The 17,736-nt window shown below is 41.6% G+C and overlaps 1 protein-coding gene across 1 annotated transcript; it reads left to right on the forward strand.

Moving 5' to 3' along the window:
• Positions 1-8,445: 8,445 nt before the first annotated feature.
• On the forward strand, positions 8,446-14,998 carry RBP7 (retinol binding protein 7). Its single transcript, XM_074975656.1, has 4 exons — positions 8,446-8,612; positions 12,037-12,215; positions 12,595-12,696; positions 14,921-14,998. Exons 1-4 carry the CDS (start codon positions 8,540-8,542, stop codon positions 14,969-14,971), a joined length of 405 nt encoding a protein of 134 aa, XP_074831757.1. The 5' UTR covers positions 8,446-8,539; the 3' UTR covers positions 14,972-14,998.
• The last annotated feature ends 2,738 nt before the right edge of the window (positions 14,999-17,736 follow it).

The raw sequence follows: 17,736 nt of genomic DNA on the forward strand, positions 1-17,736 counted from the left end.
CAGCAAAAGCTTTCCCATTAACATAAGTACTGTCCACAACAATGTGTAACTTGGGATAAGTTATGTCACTTGAGGGGTGGCTACTTCAGTCTCCTGAGTGACATAATTTGTCAATTTAAATTGTAGTCTGCCTGTAGGCTAGGCACTAGCACATTTAGTTCATTTGACTAGAAATGGAAAGCAATACTGACCTATTTTATTTCACTGTTCTAACTGAATGACTTGTAAAATGATAAAGAACACAAAAGTTTTGAATACTTTACTGTCTTGTAACAAAAGACATGGTTATTTCAAGGCAAAGTTACACTTTCTTCCAGTCATGTGTTTACTCACATAATGCTCACGGGGGGAGGGGGGGACCAAAATTGTTACCGTTCATCTCCTATCACTAATAACAGAGTAAAGAGCATACTCCAACATCTCGAATATCTAATAGTCTGATTCACTTTAAATACAATATTGTTCCTATTATATTTACAGCATGATACAGCAAAGAACAATAAGGATTGCAAATTGCATACTAGCATAATTTTACACTTTTGCACCACCCACATAGTTACAGCTGAGTGGTTTAAATGAGAAGCAGGGAGAGACTGGTTTGGATTTACACCTAAATGCAGTGAATATGTTCCTTTGTGTTTCCATGCCAGGGGTCTTGAGTGTTGAGAAATACATGATGCTAATCAGGAACAGGAAATGGTATCATCATTGCCTCACTTTGAGGTCAGCACCATTCTTCATGAAAGGATAGATGAACTTCCAAAACTGGGCCCAGCCACTGGTTTAATGGCCAAAAATTAAGAACTCTGTAATCGTAATTCTTATTCAGTGAGTCCTTTCCTTGGAATGAGGAGTAAGATTTGTGAGACATTTGATTTCTGAGCTAGAATTTCTGTCACTGGAGGGAAGGAAGGGTAAGGAGAGACTAAGGCTCCAGCGTATACAAACATGTCATTTTTCCTTGAGAAGTCTGGTGAGCATAGCAAATTGGATGTGTAAGTTAAAACAACATTATAAACATGATGCTGGCAAAGTCTACAAACCTCTTTTTTCATTCTATATTTTGTGTGTGAATTAAGTGCCTTATCAAATGTTCCAGGGCTTGAAGAGCTACTATGCAGATAATATGAGAAAACTGTTGAAATATATATTTCCATGACAGTGGTCCATCATAATGAACAGATGAGACAAGCTGTCAGCACATGAGCTTCTTAGTGCTCTGGGCAAGGTGAGCAATGCATGGCAACTCCACATGTACACTAACGTGCTGGAATTAATTTATGCTTTAGAGCGTCGTGTGCTGCTAGTTCAAGTTTGCAACCACTGGTTTCTTCAGAGCATCTGCATTTAAAAAAATCTTTATGATAAGGTGAGTCTCTTAACTTAAAGTGCACTTCTCTAACTCTACAAAGTGACTGAAATTGGCACTAGAGGTTCCATGTGTATTTTGTCTCAGTGATTTCCAGATCTAATGTGATCTGTTAATTAAAAATGTTTTTTCTCACTGGATCCTATGGAAACTTACTTGGACTTTGACAGTGAAGATGGATTCTTTCTCGCTCACGTATCATCATTGGTAATAAAGATTCTGTAAAAACAACAAGACATCCTGCGGCACCATACAGACTAATGGAATTTTTGGAGCAGAAGCTTTCGTGGACCCACTTTGTCACATGCATGCACTTATAGGCCAGTTTTCATCCTCAGTAAAACCAATCCAAGTAGTCCTGTGGCACCTTAAAGACTAACAATTTTATTTATTAAGTAATGAGCTTGTGTGAGTAAGACCCACTTCTTCAGATTATGGAGCAAAACCTGAAGAATAATCTGAAGAAGTGTGTCTTGACTAACAATTTTATTTATTAGGTAATGAGCTTTTGTGGGTAAGACCCACTTCAGATTATGGAGCAAAATCTGAAGAATGGTCTGAAAGAGTGGGTCTTACCCACAAAAGCTCATTACCTAATAAATAAAATTATTAGTCTTTAAGGTGCTACAAAACTGCTTGCTTTGTTTTCCGAAGACACAGACTAACAGAGCGACACCTCTGAGGCTATTTTTATCCCCAGTGACATCTAGGCAGCCCAACTGCCTTAACTGGGTTGACAGGTAGCAGTTTAGTAAACAATTCTGCTGACAATAGGTAGGAAAAAACAGAATTCACTTCTCTTTTAGCTGTGTTGGTTCTACAGGGCTGACAGAAGTAAAAAGCAGTAAAGCTTTATTTTAATCATCTGATGTGACCCTGAATACACAAGCAGAATAGATCTTTTCTGTGAGAGACTACTGTATATATATTTACCTTTCAGAGTAGAACTGCACTTTAAGTCCAAGAATTACTTTGCAAATCATGATGCTGGTGTGTTTTGCTGTATTTTATTTGTATAATTCGAGAGACGTATTGTACACTAAACAGAATGTTCTGTGGTGTCCTGGTTTTGCTTGTCTTTCATGCACTTACTGGCAATAGGTGTTTCAATAAAAAATTCTATGATAAGCAAGTGTTAATTAAGTAATTTAAGCAAAATAAATGATTTGTTTAGCACTTGTAAAATTAATCAAAGTCTGATAGCCTAAATTTTACAAGCTTTTCCACAGGGACAATCTTTAAATCAGCACAGAATACCACTGAAGACACTGGAGTTCCATATGGGTGAAAATCTACTTATGCAGAGCAGCTTGCTGAACTGGAGTGAAAGCTCAATTGTGAATACTGACCTTTCCTGTCTATCATACCACTACGACCCACAAACCCACATAGCCTCAATTTCTACTTTGAGTGCCCCTCTTGGTCCCAGTGAAAATCAATGGCAAAATTATTGTTGACTTCAGTGGGACTAGGATGCAGCATCTTTAAAATCTGTTTCCTAGCCATGAGGGCTTTTTGGAATAGCGACCTTCTCCATAATAACAGGTACACAGTGGCTGGGTCTACACAAGTCCCTTCCTTTCGAAAGGGGCATGTTAATGAGTGGGTTTGAAAGATGCTAATGAGGCACTGCAAGGAATATGCAGCACCTCATTAGCATAAGTGCAGCCCCAGCAATACAAAAGCCTGCAGAGACGGGACCTTCCAAAAGGACCCCCCAGTTTTCAAAAGCCCTTCTTCCTATCTGGTGTTAGGTAAAAGGGCTTTCAAAAACTGGGGGGGTCTTTTAAGAAGGTCCCATCTCCAGGGGCAGTGCACAATTCAAAAAGCTGCACTTTGGAATCACTGTGGCCGCTATTATGCTAATGAGGCACTGCATATTCATTGCAGCACCTCATTAGCATCTTTCAAACCTGCACATTAACATGCCCCTGTCAAAAGGAAGGGGCTTATGTAGACACAGGGAGTGCCTATGAATTAGTAGGTTGCATTCTTGCTTCTGGGCGAAACGATCCCATATTAAAGAATGATTTGAGACCAAATGTAACATTGTTATGTTGAACTGTTAAATATGTCATCTTTCAGATGAGTTGCCCAGTGGAGAGTTATTTTGCTACGTTTTCTGCAGAATAGGTTTTGCAGTACAGGTAGGCAATAACTACTCCACCAGCCTAAGCCACTTTTATACATAACTGTGTCTATGCAGAATCATACAAGTATAAAATAAAAATATCATACCCCAAGCACACAGATTAAAGAGAACACTCTATACCAGTAACATTTTTAAATGCTGACCAGACTTATGAGATGCCAAAAGTACTGAAAATCTAGTATGCGTTCAATCCAGTTTCCTTGAATAAAGTCAAATAATATTTACAGGAATTATAATCTGCCCATAGATGTACTCCTATTGGAAACCAGGGTAGTGGGCCCACAACTAAAAGGTCCCCCTCAAAAAGGGGGATTAATTAAAAAGACATGGTTCCCAAATAAGTATGAGGGACAACTAAAAAGAAAAACAGGGACGGGAGTGGAGGTCAAAGGTTCAAAATAAGGAAGCCAGAGGGGGATACTGAGCAGAGAACCCCGGACAGCGCACACTGCACCTCGAAGGCATCAAGGGAGCCAGTGGATGCCGCCCAGAGGAACTCTGCTTGGATTCGTGAGCAGAGGGCAGAAGGGAAATAGGCCACACATTCGCAGGCCCCTCCCTCGGCCAGCCTCCTCTCCCTGGTGTTGTATATGGCCACTTTGGCCATGGCCAGGAGGAGGCTGACCAGGAGGTCCTGCGACTTAGTGGGACCACGGATGGGGTGTGCATGGATGAGGAGGTGCAGGGAGAAGTGCAGCCAGAACCTCAGCAGGAGGTTCTGGAGGAGCCGGAAGAGGGGCTGCAATCTGGTGCACTCGACACAGATGTGCGCCAGGGTCTCCCTCGCACCACAAAAGGAACAGGTGTCCGGAAGGCAGGTGAACTGCACCAGATACACTCTTGTGCTCACTGCCCTGTGGAGGATCCTCCAACTGATGTGCCCGGTGGGCCGTGGAACTAGGGTGGAATAGAGGCTGGCTCACCGGGGATCCCCACCCTCTGAAAGTTGTAGAAGGTCCCACCACTTATGGTCGGGGTGGGATGCGAGGGTGGGGAAATGGAGTGCGTGAAGCACGAGCATGTACAGATGATGTCTTGGTGTGGTTCAGAAGGGGACCGGCTGCAAGGCATGCAGCTGTCTGCGATGGTGAGGCAGAGGAGGTCGGGGGGGGCTTGCAGGGCCAGGGGCCCATGGAGAGGTCCAGAGGGCTGGAGGTTAAAGGCAGGTGGGGTGCACCCTCTCGCAGGACCTGGCTAAGATAAACACGAGCGGCAGACAGCAAAGTGGCCTTCACCTCCTCGAGCACATGCCAGGGAGTACGGAGGGTGGAGAGCCCCATGCGCTGGGGCCTCCATCCAGTCTCCCCAGCTGTAGTCCAGGAGGTCTCTGATCCTAGTGATTCCATTCAGGACTAACCTCTGGTGCATGGTAGGGGACTCTGCCACCTGCACACGAAGATAAGGGTTGTATAGCAGGGGCTCTGCAAGGAGGTCTTCCCCACGGCAGCTTCTAAAGACCAGGTGGCTGAGAGCAGCCGTCAGGTGCAGAGGACGTCCTGGTAGAAGGCCGTTCATAGACGTGCTGCAAGTGGGATGAAAAGGTTAAATTTGTCAGACGAGTCATTGTGTTCAGATGTACTGTATTATGATACTATTATGTTAATGTTACACATTGGATCCATCCAAAAGAAGTGTAAAGTATTTTACAATTAATATGTCTGTTAGGAATCACTTTATCTAATACTGAAATGCCACCATCTCCATGGTGGAATGTAACTACTGCCTAGCTGTGCACAGTGACACTACACAACAGTTAAGAACTTTAAAACTATGAGAGAATTTATAGGGCAGAATTAAAATACCAAAATGGGAATCTGGCCAACACTTTTGGCAACACACAAGAAGTTCATGGGATCTTTAATAAGCACAATCACAAAGGCTACTTTCTATGTCTCATCTTAAAATTGGCAATTCAAACAGTATAGCCTCTATACCTAGGCTTATAGTTTGTTACTTATTTAAAGCAAAGAATTTCACCTACTAAACTATTAGAATCATATTTTACACCAGGGTATGCAACTTCTCCCAGGCATAGTGCCGTAATTTGTCCTTTTGACTTCAATGTACAGTCCAAGTACTGGTGATATTTTTAAAGTCACTAATAGTCCTACTTAAACAGCTTCATTGATAAATTAAGATGTTGAGCTTTACCATTTAGGCGGTGGTTGGTAGCATGAGCTGGTCTTTTGTTAATCCACAGCATGGTTGGTAGCATGGCTTTCAGTAAGCTCCGGGCTGCATGGGGGAAGAGGGGCAGGACTGAGCTCCCACCTTTTGTGCTGAGGAAAATCAGCTTGCATGCCATTCTTGGCACTTGTGCTGGGGTTTGCTGATCCCTGTTCTATACCATCTGATTTTTCACTGGAAGTTTCACATATTCGTATGAGCACTCATCACCATCATATTTTAGATCCAGGTCCTTGAAGATATTTTTGCTCCTAACTTTGATTTCCTTGGAAGTTAGGGGCATAAACACCAACAAGGATCTGGGCTTTATTCCCTTCCAATGCAAGCAACCACCCAACTGAAGTCTTCTCATTATGGGCAGGAGAGAGAGAGAGATGCTTGGAAAGATTGCAGAAAATAACCCTTCCATTTATGCAACATTTCCCTTTCTAAGAAGCGAGAGCCAGAGTCCTTTTTGCTTCCTATATTGATCCCTTAATAAATTATATGTAGATTTTAACTATTTGACCAGGGTGGGGGGTGCGAGAAGGAAATGCTATTTTATAAACTATTAATTGTTTATCTGGGTCATTCCTGGTTACACTCTATGCTCAAGAACAATACCAATTTGAGAACAGGAACCATGCCTTGGCATTAGAGTATTCTATTTCCATGGTCACATGCATCAAGTAGGCAAACTGTTAGCTCCAGAAATATGTTCAGAATTTTGAAATCAGGTCTGTGAAATTCTGTCTCTTAATTCAGCCTAACCTGAATTTACTGACTCAGCAGATGCTAAATAAATATAGTAGTTGTGACTGAGTTTCATCATTCAATGTTCTGACTAATATCAATGTAAATTTCATCACTGTTTTTGGCTACACTAGCAGCACACTCTGGGCTAAAGATATTTATAGGTTTCTCTGTGGTGCTTATCGTTGTAGCATGTCTACCTCACATCCCTGACTAAATTAATCTTCAGAACCCATTTTTGAGAAAAGGAAAAATTATCTTCATTTTACAGATAAGGAAACTGAGGCACAACAGTTAAAATTATCTGACTTTCCCATACATGCATCTTTGGACAACTCTGCAGCTCCTAGCCTCATGCTTACTTCACTAGGAATTACTAAACTAAAGTTTCTCAACTAATAGGCTGCGACTCTCAAAGGAACTAGGAGCAGTTACTAGATGTTGTAATAAAAATTTAAATCTACAGTAAAAATAAATCTTGCTTCCCATATATCCCTATTATAATGCATATGACTTATATTTACAGTACATTTAAGGTGGTCGTGAACACTTTTTTCTTTGAATAAGAAATTGATCACTTGAAAAGAAACACAGTTCTAGACCTTATTGCCCGCTGGCTTTTATTTATATACATGATGGAAAAAAGGTTACTTCCCAACAGAAAAATATCAAAGGAATTAAAATATTGGAATTACCTCAATTCCACATGTAAAAGGGACAAGGACCCCAGTCATCTTCATTCTCCCAAGTCAGCCAATTACTATTTGTCTGGCCTCTCATTCCCCTTTCCGAGAATCAAGACTTGCTTAGCAGAATACAGATTACTTTAGGTACTGAAAAAGACAGTTAAATCCTATCACCTAAAGTGAAAGGAGTCCTTGCACTCTACCTCTATTCCCTGATCTGAAGACAGGAATTTCTCTACTGAAATCACCTTCTGTTCTGATCCTTATTTTCTGTACTTCCATATATATCTATATATATCATTTGATGTAGCATTAAACAGATTAATTGTTCACCATATCTATGTTGCCATGTGCCTTTACTTGACCAGAATTTGTATTTATTAAAGAACTTTTATTACTTATTATTTTATTATTAATTATTATTATTATTTCTGAGGTGTTTTTCAGATATGGACATTACTATTCACATTTTTATGTATGGGGAAACAGGCACAAATGCAAAGAAATTCAGTGAATGAGCTGTGAATTAAGTTTAAGTATCTTAAATCTCAGTCTCTTGCTCTAACTACTTGACACAGTACCCAACCGATATAGTTCCCAAGCTGAAGACAAGGAAACATCTGAGCAAGAAAAGAAGCAATCAAAGCAACTGCAATTATTATGCACACTGGCAACACGCATGGATTCCAAGTTTTTTTTGGATATAATTTACATCATAGAAAAGACCTCAGAACACAGAAGAAAAAAAATGAGAAACAGAAGTTACGTGACCAAGGTCACTCACTGTCTACAGACAGCAATCAGTCAGAAGGTCTGCTTCCCAGTTTTTTTGTGCTAACTACTACAGTATACTGCCTTCTATTCCCAGCCACCTATCCGTACAAGGAGTTAATATAATTTATTTCTTATAATTCAGAAATAAGAGAAATGTGTTCTGTAGTTTCTAATACTGCAGCATGGAAATCACCTTCACAAGTCTGCTGACCTAAAGTTCATGAACACAGGAGTCCTTTACAGCTCTGTTAGGAGATATGAAGATTTTGAATCCATGCTCTGATGCACTGTAGTGACCCTCACTTAGTAACTGCAAAATCTGTTCCTGATTCCCCTCTGAAACTGATGGGGCAGAAGTGACCATGAAGAGGTTAAACTACTCACTCATTTCCCCACGTTGACTCAAGGGACAGTAACATTTGCTCCACACAAAGATGTCAGGCAATATGAACTTTCCCCTCCAATCTCAGCTGTAGCTAATTGTATTTCTACCCGCCCACACCATGGTCAGGCAGTGGCACATTCCCACAAACAAGACTGCCAGCTGCAATCACTTCCATAATTCCCTACATATAGGGGTTAGCTGGTTTTCTGGTTAGAGTCTAATTGCCTGTGTAGTTCTTGTTCTAGTAGCCAGCCATGCCTGTGGATTTCAGTGGTACCTGGAACCTTGTGAGCAATGACAACTTTGAAAACTACATGTTGGCTTTGGGTAGGTGAAAATTATACTAGTCTATACCCCAGGGTTTTGACTACAGCTAAAATCTGGAGATAGTTGATGTTTTCCTTTTCTGTGTGGTTGGGGAGGAAGGGTAACCACTATCTATCTTACAGATAGACCTAACTTTCCTTTTCTATTCATGTGTATGAAAAGCACTAGTCTTAACTGTGTCTGGGGTGGGACACAATGTAATTGTTCACTACTATGCTGTTACTTGTAAGTGTCCTTGAGTCCTGTAGCATAGCTTCACATCCTTCTTTCACTTGTCTTTCTCATGGGACTCAAGTGTTGCTGCACTTGCCTGGGGATTTCTACTTGTGTGAGGGACTCTATCTGCAGCCTTCTCATCATTCTCTATCATCCTTACAAGAATAAGGGCTTTGTGGAAACATTCCCAAAAAACAAGTCTTACATCCAGTAATATCCTCTTTTAAAGAAGGTATGGAGAACTGTCTTTTATCACTGAAAACATCCTCGATCTTTCCAATTGCTCAAGTTCTGTTTAAATACCAGTGCTCCAGCCAGAACCCTATATAGGAGACTACTGATGCAAAATAACTTCAGTGGGATGACCTTCAATACTATGAGTACACTCTTAGTAGTCTTTTGTCTGGTTTGTTCTAGTAGCATCTGAACCCAAATAAGGGTAGACAGACCAAATTACATCTAGCACTGAGAAGACCCTAGGAGAGGAATTGGAAAGGATCTCAGTGCTGTAATAAAGCTGTGGTATAACAGCCAGTGTGGGTTTTGCCATTAGAGCCTGTAATAAAACTGTGCAAGCTGCTAAGAGGCTAGCAGTGTGGCTAATGGCCCTGAATCTGGCAAATGCTATCATTTAATCACATGAGATTTCAAGTTGGTCTAGACTGTTTTTTAGATGTTCCTTAACATTCTAAATGGCATCAAACTAACTAATCCAATATTGGTAGCATATCAAAGGCTTCTTCTAAAAGTAGCACCAGATCCTTGGTCTGAGGAGGAGGATCTTTAATTGCTGTTGAGGACTAATTATCAATGTTTGAGAGAGGGATTGTCCTCATTAATCATTCAATATGAAAACCCCTGTGTGTTCCAGGGTTAAAGATAAACTAATGCTAAGTCTCTTCAGCTTCTGCAGTGTAACAGTACACCAGATTCACCCCAGAGAGCTCTGTTTTTACTGCTTGTTTCTTTGCATGGTGGTGGGGGGTGGGGTGTATCAAATCTTTGGACTCTTATAATAAATTCAATGCACACCATGCAGTGGGAGGCCTATTTTCTATTTTTACCTTGGTCCATTTCTATGCCAACAGTAGTTAATAGAAACACATGGTATCTAAGCTACTGAGCTTCAATGCTAACGTTCCCTATCCTACAGGAAACTGCCCAAAATGTTAGAGCCTTGCTTGAACACATTGAATGAATGGGAGTTTGGTCTACCTCTTTCTCCTATTGAGGAAGAACTGAGTTAAAAGTAATGGCTGCTCCCAAAAGACTATTAGCACAAAGTTGAGCTGAAGTGAGTTTGTAGCACTAGATTGAAATCACCCTTGCAATATGTGCCTCTAGGAAAGCTACCACATAGCAAATGTGGGAGGATTCTTTGCCTCTATCAAGCAGGTCTGCTGCTTTCTTTTTCTAATTTAGTTTGCTCTAACCAGTGGTTAAATAGTATGGGTTCAAAGGACAGGGGAAGAAAAACATATCTAATGTGATTGCCCAGGGCATGGTAAAGAGACACTAGGGAAAAATGAAGCAACAGTTAGAAACAGCTATTTTACCAGACCATGGCACAGGCCTAAGGTGGATGATAGGATAGCCCTTCACAAATAACTTGAGTGATGCTGCTGAGGAAAAACCTCAATACTATCATCCCCTTGAGCTAGAAGGGACCTCCAGAGGTCAGAGTCAGTCCTGTGCACTCAGTTTAACCATGAGACTTGGTCAAATGCTGCAACATAATGATCAGCCATACATGCTACTAATAGCTCTTCTCATTTAGAGACAAATATGGTGCAAAGTGGTATGTATGGCTACAATTCCCAGTGACAATCTAAGGGGTATATTGGGTTTTTAAATTAGCTGTTTATGGACCATATCTTCAGGCTATGACTGAAGAATGCAAGCAGTGGGTCAGTTAAGTGAAGGTCTCTTGGCATGTCACACAAAGCTCATTGTGCTGTTCTTAGAACTTCCAAAGTCCTAGCCTCAGGATGGCAATAGAAGCTTTATGGGTCTCACTCTTCTAAGTTTATATTCTGAGCTTGAAATGGGAGGATCAGTCTGAAGTCAAGACTGTATGATAAGTGTAAAGAAACAAATGTGTCCTCAAATCCAGAAAACTTTCTAGTGTCATCTTGTTACGAATGTTTCCATTGCCAATGAAATTAAACACTAATGTACAGTACCCAGAGCTACAAGTTCAAGGATATAACACCTTGCCAGAGACTGGCACTGAGTAGCTATTTCATAATTTGTATGAAATTAGTCACAGCTTGCCAACTTGCTAGAGATCATTGTTGCCTGGAAATGGGGTGAGCATAGACACTTGTGACCTGACATATGAACATTTAACACGTGTCAAAGTAAAACTAGACCTTTGGTGCAGCATGGTTAGAAGTAGTGTTCTCTCTTTGAAGGAAAAGGACAGATCTAGCTTGCCTTAAAGGCAAGGGTATTCATTGAACTACTTGAGGCAATGGCTTGGTTTGGCTGCCAAAACCATGTGTGTCAACACTAACTTGTAAAAGTTCCCCTCTAACTTGTGGGGTATGTGGGTGTGAACACCATGCCAGTAATCATCCAACAGAAGAACATGCCCTTAGGTGAGCAAATAGGACTACATAACAGGTGTTTAACTCCCCTGTCTAGTGACAAGATAAGCATGGGAATAACTAGAGTATAGCATTTTCCAGGTTATTGGATTCCTTTGATACAAAACAGTTGAACTGACACCTGCAGACCTCATTTGATGGAAGTCTTTAGTTGAGTCAACAAACCTAAAAGTCCAATTCTAACTTTGCTTCCAGCACAGCAGTAGCATCCATCAGATTATACTAATATAGCAGAAGTCAGTATAGTAAACCTGTACCCAGCAGTGGCACGCTATTGTGACTTGCCAATAGTGTAAGGTGACCCATCTAGTTGACCCTCTGCTATAGGCATTAAATCAAATCCTAGCAACCTAGCTTGGTAGCTGCTTAGTGTAGTGCGGCTCTGTGCTCCTCAAAGAGTAAAATGCTAGGTAGCCATGTCATTGAAGGAAGCTACTAAGACAGAGGGGCCTCTAGTGGAGCTCTAACAGAGCTCCACTAGCAGAACCCAAACCTGTATTGGCTCTGGGAAGCACTCTCTTGCAGGCAGCACTGTTAACATTGTAGCCTTGGACATGTAGGCTGGTAAGTTTACAATCATGGTTTTTAATGCCTTTAAGGTATTGACTTTGCAACTCGCAAGATTGCAAAAATGTTGAAGCCACAGAAGGTGATCAAACAGGAAGGTGATACATTCACCATTCAAACCACCAGCACTTTCAGAAGTTACTTTGTCCAGTTCAAAATTGGAGAGGAGTTTGAAGAAGACAATAAAGGCCTAGATAATAGAAAATGCAAGGTAAAAATCTGTAACCATTTAAATCGCAAGGTAAAAATCCACTGAACTGCTTGAACTGATCAGTGTTTGGGATCTTACACTTTTTGTATTCAAACTTTCAGAAGGAAAGCTTTAAGCTTCTTGGGAGGGGGACAGGGACTAGTGCAAATGGGAGATACCAATGAAGGTGGGTTTCACTCATGACCTAATGTTTCGTCTCTAATATGCCCCAGGACTACCTGTTTGTGAAACTTGAGGTAGTCCACTTCCTACAGAGCATGAAGCAGAAGCACTGGGTGGCAAGGGGAGGCACAAACTCTCCCTGATAAGAGAGAAGGGTTGAGGGGCTGTAAGAATGTGGTATTTGAGATTAAGACTAGTACATGTCTCTCAAATGCAGAGCGTGGTTACCTGGGACAATGACAAGCTTGTCTGTATCCAGACTGGAGATAAGAAGAACAGAGGCTGGACTCACTGGATTGAAGGAGATCAGCTGTATCTGGTATCGGTTAATTCAAATTTTGAGTAACTTAACAGTCGTGCAGGAGGGCTGTGGTTTAGGTTAAGTGGTCTGTTCCCATGCAATTCTCTGTAGCAGGTGCTGAGTGCTAACACATTCTTGGTACTGAGCAAGAAGACAGCCTGCCAACCTCATTCTCACCAGCAACTATAGACCACAACACAGTAACGCTAAACCTGAAACCAATCCCTGCAACAAACCTCACTGCCAACTCTGCTCACATATCTACATCAGGACCTAACATCAACCACACCATCAGGAGCTCTTTCACCTGCAGATCTACTAATATAATACATGTGCCATCACTTGCCAGCAATTCCCCCACTGCAACTTATATTGGCCAAATGGAATAGTCTTATGTAAAAGACATAAATCAGACATCGGGAACAATAACCTACAAAAACCTGTGGAACGCGTCAATTTCCCTGGACACTCAGTAACAGATTTAAAAGTAGCAGTCCTACAACCAAAAGCAAAAAACTGCAAAGAACTTTCAGAGCTGCAATTAACTTGCGAATCTGACTATCAACCAAGGACTGAAAAGAGTAGTTAGCCCCTTACAAAAGCAGTTTCTCTGCTCTTGATGTTTGCACCCCCACATCTCCTCTCCCCCACCCCAAACAAATAGACCTTGTCAGCTCTAGCCCTCCCCTTTACTGAAACTCCCTTTCTAAAGCCTCTTCTGAAACCACCCCACTCCTGCATCTGATGAAGTAGGTCTCTGCCAGCAAAAGCTTATGCTCCAAAGTATGTTAGTCTGTATCTTCAAAAACCAAGAAGTCCTGTGTCACCTTAAAGACTAACTCAGCTACCTCAGACTCTTCTGAAATGCTTCCGAGCAACTGTAGTATCGGAATCTGATTTAATTTCTAGCTCAGTTTTGTGCTGTGGCTTGGCATTGCTAAACTTAAAGAGCTGGTATTGTTTCTCCACCCTATTCTAGCATCTATGCCTATGGGATCTCTGGGTATTATAGCAGGGATGAAAGACTAAAAAGCAATAGTCCAGTAGGTCTTAAGTATTGCACAATGGATGCACTTCAAGTCATGTAAACTTGAACCTTCTTTACTTCACTAGTTCTCTGGCAAGTATTTTTCTTTCTGCCTTAGACCCCACAAGACCAAGATTACAATTGTCTGTCTGGTAGATATAACAAAGAAAACACTAGGACATGACTCTACAAACACCATAGTCACAGAAAGGTAGATGCCCCAATCTGAAGTGGGTCTGCCCCATGAAAACTCATAAAACTGTTTAAAGTGCAACATGACTTCTTTGTGTGCACATAGCTACATGACCTAAAATGGAAAGAACAAGCTTCAGGGGGGGAACCTACCAGCATTCCCTCAACTTCTCCTGCCCATGGATGGAAAATGTGACCATGCACCACCTGCAGAAACATGTGCTGCAGGCTGTGGACACCCTACTAGTCAACTGGACAGAACCTGAATTTCTCAAGGGTTGACACCCAAGCACTCTAGTTACGGGGAACAGGGGAACTTTCTTAGTATCTATGGCACTAAGATGGTGTTCTTTGACCTCCAGGGCCTGTCACTCCAAAAAGCAGTTGTGCAGCTTCTCTCTATAGACCTCAGGAAACTAAGTGTGGGTAACACATCTACACCATGATTTTAGGCTGTTGGTATGAAATTGGGGAAATGGTGTAACACAGGCAGATCAGTCAGTCTTCCCTGTCCTAGTTGGACTAGAAGAAAAATCAATAAGGATGTGTAGTCTAACACAGTACAGAGGCTCATTTTTAGAGCAAAATGATAAGTAAAAAGATTAGCTTTCAATACTTCTGACATTCAATAGTCTGAACTGCATGGGTGAGACAATGTTCTTAGAAGTCTGGAATGTCTGCAGATGTAGTAAGAGGTTTTGCATGAACAAAGTCCATGTTCCAAAAGCTTCATGGTGTTAAATGAAGTCTGAATGGGGATGACAGCAATACACATCACCACCTGTAGGTAGGGTATATTGAAGTATGTCTTGTTCTGGGATCCAACTTGCCACAACCTGCAATAGAGCATGGTGTAAGGCATAACTAATCTGGGTACTAGCTGCAGACTAGCAGCAAGGACACAAGCTCTAAGATGTTTGCCACTGTAAGTGACTTGGTGTAAACTAACTCCAATTACAGAAGTATGTAGCTGTCAAGGCAATGGTACACAAGTTAAATAACATCTTTATTCTCCCTTGCTAGGAGCTCCACTGTGAAGACCAAGTATGCAAACAGGTTTATAAGAGAGCCTGATGTAGTTCCAGCCCTTTGACACTTGAGAAGCACAGCTGTACAGAGCAGACTTCATGGAAGAGTTTTTTTGAGCAAGTATGTTTGCCTGGTTGTAAACAGGCCGTATGGAATCAAATCAGAAGATGTAACTGCTTGCACTAGTTGGAGTTCTGGCCTCATTAATAAACACTAGAAAAGAATCCTGTCTGATCCTTTTCTGTGTGTTGCTGTTCAGGGATGTAAGAAAAGGAGATGCACAAATAACTGAAGGCCTACCTAACCCTCAGAACTATGCTGGCTTCCCCCAGCCATCCAGCACGAAGTCTCTTATGATTTCAAAAGGTCAGTGTCCCACAAATCAGTAGATGTGATGTTAAACCCTAATTTCTGTGGTCTTGGTATCCCCTATGGCAGTACAGGGCATCCAAGAAATCAGAGCCATAGATGGTAGAAGCAGACATTCCAGTTAAGTCCCTAGAACAATGTTCCTCAAACTAGGGTCCAGGAGGGAAGTGAAGGATTGACTTTCTCCCCTCCAGCTGTGGCAGACAGCCTGCCGTAGCCAGCCTCTCCACCCTAGTTCTGCACAACTAGAAGTGGCCATCAGGTCTTTGTACCCTGGATGCAGCCATGAGGTGAGGGTTCAAGCACTGCTCCCTGCTTGCACACTGGACCCACAGATCCTGTGCTTCCTACACTATGGGCACTGCACAGAACCTCCCAGGCTGTTCCTTTCCAGGGCCATAATAAATACTGCTGGGACCCAGGCCCCCTATCCCTCATGTCAGAGCCTCCCTGCTCCACATCAAATCCATCAACCCCAGAGCCCTACTTGGAGCCTTAACTTTCACCCTGTGGCACAGGGGTGAGTGACAAAAGGTGGAGGGATAGGTCAAGCAGGGGGTTGTACATTACAGAAGGGGCAGGGCAGGGATCCCAAAGTTTTTTTTTTTTAAAAACACGCTGCAGGCTGCTAAACTGAGGAGATCCTCCAAGGAGGAGCATTAACACTTCAAAGGACCAAAGCTGCTTACTGGAATGCAAGAGTTGTAGACCAAAGGAACCATTTCATTGACTCAAACTATTGTCAACATAAACACTCTGACATCACTAGAAGGACTTCAAAGTCCACTTTCTACCAGGCTGCTTTTAAGTTGTACTTTTGGTCATTAACTCAACATTTGATATGTTAATCTACATGTGGCTCCACCTAACTTCATAGGGTAACAAGAATGAGAGGTTTATAGTTTTGACTGAACAAATAGCTTACTTGTGGAGGCTCTGAATTGCACCCTTCCACTTAAGAAAAATAGAAACAGGAGAACTAGCTACTACTTTTGGCTTGTTGTAGTGGTTCCAGAATAACAAACAAACTGGTGGAAGTTACCTATTTTCTCAACAAAAGCAGCAGCTTTTAATTTAAAAAAAAATTTGGAGGACAATCCTTAATTTAGACTTGGTCAATAAAAATAAACAAATTGTCAGGTGTTCATGACCACAGCTGCCTTCTAGTTTCAGGTAGTCATGTAGAAATCAATTTAGTTTCAAGTACTTCATAGAAACAAACAGCTAAAACTCCAAGCAGTCTTTCTACAACTTGCATTCATAGGAACATGTGGTCCTACAACATTGATGCCATAATAGTTGGGCTCCATTTCTCTATATTGGCTCTTGCTTAAGAGCAAACTTGTGTCATCTGACATTCTTAATGATGACAAACTCCAACTAAGTCTGGCAGGAAAAGCTGTCTTATAACAAGTAGTCAATGTAAAATAGCTATTTAAATGAGAACTCAGAGCCCTGAACACTGGGTTCAGGGAAAATCTATGGTAAAGATGAAACTACTTAATCTCTGTGCCATGTGGAGTACCAGGGTTATCTACAAGTCTCTTCCCCTTCACTCCGTCTTGGGACAAAACTTCTAGGCTCTAGGAGTACCCCAGTGTTTTCCTTCAATTGCAGTAGACCGTCATGTTGTCCGAGGTCTTCCTCTTCTGCATTTTCCTTGCAGGTTTCATGTGAGAGCTTGATGGACTATGATGGTTTTCTGAGAATGTGGCCTAGCCATTCCTACTTTCTTTTGATTTCAATGTCAATTAGTTCTTGTCCTGCTCTGTTACAAAGCTCCTCAGTTGTGAGGAAGTCTTGACATTTAATGTGAAGGATGTACCTCAGAATCTGTTTGAATGTCTATAGCTTGTGATTTGAAGACTTTAAGTATACGAGGTCTCTCATCCATACAAGAGCACACTTCCCATTTGTGTTTGAAGATCTGCAGTTTTGTCCTTGCAGATACTTTTGAACTCCATATTGGACAGTCTTGAATGCAGTTGTTGCTCTCCCTGTCCTGGCACTGATATCCTTATCAATTTCTCCATCTCTGCCCCAATACTCCAAGTAGGTGAACCACTCCACATCTTCCAGGTCACCCCCTTCCAGAGTGAGGGTGGTGGCGTTGGACTGGTTGGTACTCATTTTCTTGGTCTTTCACTTGTTCATGCCCAGTCCACTCACTGAGGCAATTTTGTTTAACGTTTTGACCATTTCTTTCTGCTTTCATATTGGTGTGAAAGGACAACATCAGCAAAGATGAGCTTTTAGTTAAATCTTAAGGATTGCAGAGTTTCTGCAATATCCCTATATGCAAATTTTTAAAAGGAGGCTCTCAGCATTTCCATGTTCAAATCAGTCCAGTAGTTAATAATACCAGATAGGTGATATTCCACTCCTGCAGTAGAATTGCCACATTCATTTGGTTATAGTAAAAATACCTTATGTTGTTTTAA

This window comes from Carettochelys insculpta, chromosome 23 (genome assembly GCF_033958435.1).
Source record: "Carettochelys insculpta isolate YL-2023 chromosome 23, ASM3395843v1, whole genome shotgun sequence".
NCBI lineage: Eukaryota > Metazoa > Chordata > Testudines > Carettochelyidae > Carettochelys > Carettochelys insculpta.